The following is a 6,359-nucleotide window of genomic DNA, read 5'->3' as shown; positions in this document are numbered from 1 at the left end:
TCCTATACTCCTTTATATCCCAAGGCCAGTGATTAGCACATAGCAGAAATGCCCATTAAGGTGAAGGAAAATGAAAATCTGTCACCTATGGTAAAAGAGAGAAGGTACACATCTTTGGTGAGTTCCAAACGGATACTGGGCCAGTCATGCATACAATCTAGCCCATAAGAATTTAGGTTAGAAAACTAACAGAGTGGGGCAGCTAATTGGTGCAGTGGATAGAGCACCAGCCCTAGAGTCAGGAGGATCCGAGTTAAAATGTGATCTCAGACATTAACACTTCCTAGCTGTGTGACCCTGGGCAAGTCACTTAAGCCCAGCCTCAAGAAAAAAAAAAAAAAAGAAAACTAACAGGAGAGATGATTGCTGCTTCCAAATATTAAATGATAGTCATGAAGAAGCAGGAGCTGATTTTTCCATCTTCATAAGGAGTGAACTTTTCATAAATGGAGAGGCTGGTTGACCTCAGGAATGTACAGAGTGGCTTTTATAGACTATAGGCAGAAGAGCTTGGGTTAAGGTCTTCCCCACCTCAAAGATCCCAAGTTCAGCAGTGTCCCACTTATTTAAAGGCCAGCCTTCTGAAAACCCTAACTTTTCTTAATTCTCTGGAAGAGAGGCTCAACTAACAGAAGGCCTCTGAAGGCTCACAATAATCATAAATGGTTCTTGGGCACTTAAAATGATTCATTTTATTGACGTTCCCAGTCAATATCTCACTGAGTCTTAACACACAATTTTAAAAACAAAAAAAAATCTTTTTATTGAGATCTTTTTTGCTGTTACATCACCATTTCCTGAAACATTGCTCCTCCTTCCCACATCCAACCAGTCAGTTAGCCTTCACAGCCAAGATGTAAAAACAAACAACCAACATATCAGCTGTGTCTGACAGTGTGGATAATAGTTCTTATCGTTCCTAGATACTCCTAGGAGGAATACATTTTGAAAGGTAAAAAACATCTTTTACAAAAAAGAGTTTGGTACTCTAAATATTCATTTTCACAGAGAGAAAATCCAGTTATGTGCAAAAACATGCTGGCCTGATGATGCTGGATTAAGTATTAACTACGTCAAGTAGTCTATGAAAGTGACTGTGAAGGAGTCACACACTCTTTTTCTATTCCTTTAATACATGAAAGACAATCTGAACTCCTCACAACAGGGAGATTCACAGCTTCCACTTTAGAGGAAACATCCCAGGCTTCTGATGCACCAATTTTAGCCCAGCCCATTCTCCCACTATTCTCCCCAGTAGTGGTGCCTTCAAGAAGCAAACTTCAAATCCTGGGAATATAAAGCAATCTTTATTGATCTATTATATTGCTTCAGTTTGTGTCTTTGTTTTGTTTTTTTGTTTTTTAATCAAATAGTAAATTATTTGAGCAAATTTGAGAATATTTCTCTATCTTTACAGTACCAAAAAAACTCCATCATTTTTTAAAAACTCAAAGGTTGAACAGTCTGGGAAGTCTCTGGGAGTCCCGATTCTTCCTTGTTATCACTGCTTTTACCCAAGAGCCTTCTGGTCCAATGATGGGGCCTCTTATTTTTGAAACTCCACACGTGTTACTTGCATCTTCACTCATTGTACTTGGATAGTTTTAGTCTGGGGATAATGTTCATTGACTGCAGCTCTTGGAATAGCAGTTTGCAGGCATAAGGGATTCTCAAGGAAGACACGTGACATGAAGATTTGCAGTAATGGCACCTGGAGCACAAATCAGAACAAAGGAGATCAGGGTTTGCATCAACAGTGAAGCAAGGACATGTCATAGCTTAAATGAGAAGAATTTTTTCTGCCCAATTCTACTAGTACCCTCCTTATTCCAGAAACTCTTTACTGCCCAGTTTAGAATATAGGAACAGAAAGAGAAGGACTTCATAAAATATATTTAAATGTTATTTATTTATTTATTTTTAGTGGTGGATTATTTTTCCAAAGACATGCAAAGATAGTTTTCAACATTCACCTTCACAGAATCTTGGTTCCAAATTGTTCTCCCTCTTTTTTACCACCCCTATCCCCAGCAAGCAATCTGATATAAGTTAAACATGCAATTATCCTAAACATTTTTCCACATTTGTCATGCTGTGCCAAAATAAAAAAAGTCAGAACAAAATGGGAAAAAACAGGATTAAAAAAAACAAACAAGCAAGCAAATAACAGTGTTATTAATTTTTAAAATTTTAAAAATACATTCTACTGATTTTTACTTTTTGGATCACCTGCATTTCCCAACATATTCCTTCTTTCTTTTCTAGCCAGAAAACCAAAGAAGAAAAAAACCAAACCAAACCAAACCTAGTTCAACAAAACTAGCCAGCCCCTGAAAAAGCCTGCCCTAATTTGCAGTGAGGGAGGCACCTTCTCTTTTCTCTTGAGCATTCTATTTTCACTAGTTGGTGACGGTCACTCTCCATGTGCACCATGGTCACTATTGTGTAATAAATACGGCATTCTCCAGGTGCTGCTTCCTTCCTTCTGCATCTGTTCATATAACCTTCCCATGTTTCTTTGGATTCATCAGTAACATTCCTTTATTTTCAAGCATCAACACTTAACTTAGCATTTCCCTAATCAATGGCCACCTAATTTGTTTCTAGTTCTTCTTTGTTATTACAAAAGTGCTTCTCTAGATATTTGGATATACATGGACCTTTTTTTTTGTATTACTGATCTCATGGGGGAAATGTAGGCCTATCAGCAGACTCTGCATCAGAGTGGGCACACAAGTCACTTTCTTCACAAAATTCCACTGCTTTCCAGAATGGCTGGGCTATTGGGAGTCCCCTCCTGATCCTTAATCACCTAAGAGCCTTTCCAGTTGGAACCAAACAGAGTCTAAAGCTGGCCCCAACTGTTGCCCTTCAGGACATGCAGACCTGAGTAGAGTTGGGACCCAAAAGAAAATAAAGGTGCAGTATGAAGCAATTAAGATATGGCAGAGTTGAAGTCAATCTTCTGGGAAATCCTTCCTAAGCTAGGGCAACCATCTTTGTAAGACTGTAGACTAAAATCTCCAATTTGAAAATGTTGAGAAAATAGAATAAACAGCAAAAGAAATTATTTGCTAATATGAAATAATATAAAAGGAACAGCACCAAATAAACTAACAAATGAGAAGTTAAAAATATTTTTACTTTTACTTGCTGGTTTATATGATGGTTTTTCAACATAATTTATTTACACTTACTTGCTAAATGTTCTTTTATTTATTTTTCATTTTTTAAAATGTTCTTTCATTAAAGCTAAAATTCAAGTAAAGAGTCAAGTATAAGTAAATAAAACAACATAATGAACTTAAGTTTTTTAAACTTTTATTATACACTAGAATTCGACCTCTCCTTTGGACATATTTTAGGTTAATCTTTGGTACTCTATTGAATAGTGGTTGGAATTAAAAATTGTAAATTAGTCCACAAAATATTTGTCTCAGCTGTTCAACATTCCAGTTTATGTTAATTTTAGCATTCCAACAACCCACAGGATCAATAACTTCAGAAAAATTTATTTTCCACATTATTATCAAAACTAAAATATAAAATTATATGCCAAAAAACCAAAATAGTTGAATTAACTCAGTTTGTACACTACAATGTATCAGTGTGCCCATTTTAACATAATCCTTCTGACACTGACCATTCTATTCCTTGATCATGTTTCTCAATTTGGTGGGTAAGTGTGAAATCTGAAAGCGGTTTTGATTTAAATTTATTTTACTAGCAATGAATTAAAATATTTATATTATTGATAATAGTTTACAATATATTTATTGAAAATTATTTATTGATATCCTTTTATCATTTATCTACTGGGAAATGGATTTTGGTCTTATATATTTCTATGACTGCCTATGTTGGAAATCAAACCCTTATTAGAAATATTTTATATTGGTTAGTTGTTTTTCAGTCATGTCTGATTCTTCATGACCCCGCTAGGGTTTCCTTGGCAGAGATAAAGGAGTGATTTGCTATTTATTCCCCAGCTCATTTTACAGATTAGGAAGGAACCTGAGGCAAACAGAATAAAGATACTTGACTAGTAAGGCCACATTTGAATTTAGATCTTCCTGCCTCTAGACTCAGCACTCTATCCACTGTGCTACCTTAACTGTCATAAATATTTGATGCAAAGACTTTTTTTTTCCCCTAGTCAATCTCTTATCCTAACTGAATTAATTTTAGGTAACTCGAAATCACATATCTTTATAACTATCTCTATCCCTTGCTTGGTTAAGAACTCTTAAGTTATAATAGTAAAAAAGTATCTAATCTGGTTTTCTTCTTTTTCTTTAATAGCATAATCTTTAGTTTTTAAGTTATAGATTATTTTTGAGTTTATTATGGCGTGTGGCATAAAGTGGTGATCTAAATCCAGTTTCTTCTAAATGGCTTTTGAGTTTTCCAGAAATTCTGGCCAAACAGGGAGTTCTTTACTATGTAATTTATGTTTTATTTATGTTATGTTTATGATTTATCATACCATGAGTTGAATTAAACTATATTCATACCATTTAAAAAATTGAATTGAAAATTTTATTTTATGGTCTAAATCACTATTGATAGAGAAATGCAAATTAAGACAATTCTGAGGTATCACTCTATACCTCTCACTTTGGCTAGCTGTTATTATGGGTCTGACCTACTTGTTACCAGGAAAAAAGTCAATGGGATGGGCTACATATGCTTTGTAGGAATGACTGTAGTATAAAAACCAAAGGCGCAAATAAACCAAAACACCAGGATGGTCCCCAGATCAAGGTAGGTGCAAACCTCTAGAGAATGCCTTTCAAACAAAAACTAATCAGGGGAGTTACTTAATGAGCATCAAATAATTGCTTTTTTATCTTTTGTGCATGTCCTTTGTGAGACTATAAGCTCCTTGATGGCAGCAACTGCTCTTGCTTTTTGTCTCTACCTCCAGCTGGTGCCTTATTCATTCATTCTTTTTAAGACCTATCCCACAACGTTATCATGAGAGGTTGTCAAATGACTTGGGGTTAGCATATATATATGTGTGTATACACACACACACACACACACACACACACACATATATATATGAGAAGAATCACAGGGGGAAAAAAATGGGTAAAGGTGTATTGGGTGAGAGATGTTAAAAAGGAGAAGCAGGGAACTGATTTAAAGGAGGAGGAGGCACAAAATACATATGGTATCAACTTACCAGCCAGAATATCCCAGAAGTCCACACTCCCCACAGACATCCACCTCAAAGGCATCACTTGAAATCATTAATCTCTCTAGCAAAAGCATGCTGGCTCCGTAACCGATCAGGCAGTCACGTTCCATTTCTCCAAGACGCAAACCACCATCTCGGGATCGACCTTCTGTGGGTTGCCTTTGAAACAAATCATCAGACAAATGTGGTATTTGGATTGAAAAGATCTCAAAATAGTGAAAAACATTAAGAGCAGAAGCATCTTGTGGAGTACACATACTTTCCCCCTATTTTAAAGCTAAGAGAAAAGGAACAAGAAAGATAACCCCAGCTTCCCCAATGTTGTTGTCAGTGCTTACAGAATTATAGGCCCAGATGAAAGAATCTGTCATTTAAAAAAGTCAAAAACCAGAAAAATGTGAGGAACAAATCAATCTTCATAAGACAATACAGATCCATACATAATTATTATTATCCGTATTGAAAATGAAAAAAGAAGTCCAGAGAGCCCAAGGAACTTGCCCAATGTCCCACAGAAATGGGCAGAGCTGTATTTCAAACCTAAGTTTCCACCTCCAGATCCAATGCTGTCCCATTATTCCACATTGGGTCCTCTATGAGCAACCCAATCTGTCATTCTATCATATACACAGACACCTGGGGCTGGCATATTGCTTTTCTCATTCAACTCACTAAATAATTTCAAAATGTTACTATAAATTGACTCAGAGGACATCTATCATGGATTAATTCTTCTCAGAAATAAGTCTTAGTTGCAAATAAAAAATCTGTAAGATGCTTTCACAACTCCTGATAATCTCTGAAAAACAACTAACAGGGGTTGAACATTTCTGCATGTTGCATTTGAAGGCATACAGCAGGCCGTGCTTCACATTTTAAGGAGACGTTAGGGACTTGCTGTTGATAAGGCACAAGGTATGTCTCCCCACCTTTTCCCCCTCCCCCAGCCAATTAGTGGAGACTCTTGCTCATCAGTCCCCCTTATGCCCAGTCATGTGCTTTGAGTGATGACTAGCTGCCTAACAGCACTGACTAGGTGTGCCCATACACAGACATGGTCTATCTCAGTACTTCCTAATCTCTGAGTCTGTGGCTCCTGGAAAGTCACAGTTACTATATGGGATCCATCTCATAATAAGCAACTGTCCTATTTGAA

At 36.4% G+C, this 6,359-nt stretch overlaps 1 protein-coding gene across 2 annotated transcripts in view; it reads right to left on the bottom strand.

Moving 5' to 3' along the window:
* Positions 1-737: 737 nt before the first annotated feature.
* Positions 738-6,359, bottom strand: part of POLR3B (RNA polymerase III subunit B) — a 103,253-nt gene continuing 97,631 nt past the window's right edge. For both annotated transcript variants that reach the window (XM_074271482.1, XM_074271483.1), the window contains 2 exons: positions 5,189-5,362; positions 738-1,711 (listed from right to left, as the gene is read on the bottom strand). In XM_074271482.1, the coding sequence (XP_074127583.1) occupies positions 1,582-1,711; positions 5,189-5,362 (304 nt within the window). In that variant the 3' untranslated portion in view covers positions 738-1,581. The remainder of the gene's footprint in view (positions 1,712-5,188; positions 5,363-6,359) is intronic.

Source organism: Sminthopsis crassicaudata, chromosome 5, assembly GCF_048593235.1.
Source record: "Sminthopsis crassicaudata isolate SCR6 chromosome 5, ASM4859323v1, whole genome shotgun sequence".
In the NCBI taxonomy this organism is placed as follows: domain Eukaryota; kingdom Metazoa; phylum Chordata; class Mammalia; order Dasyuromorphia; family Dasyuridae; genus Sminthopsis; species Sminthopsis crassicaudata.
Note: the sequence above shows the minus strand (reverse complement) of the source record. Positions and strands in the feature narration are given on the sequence as shown.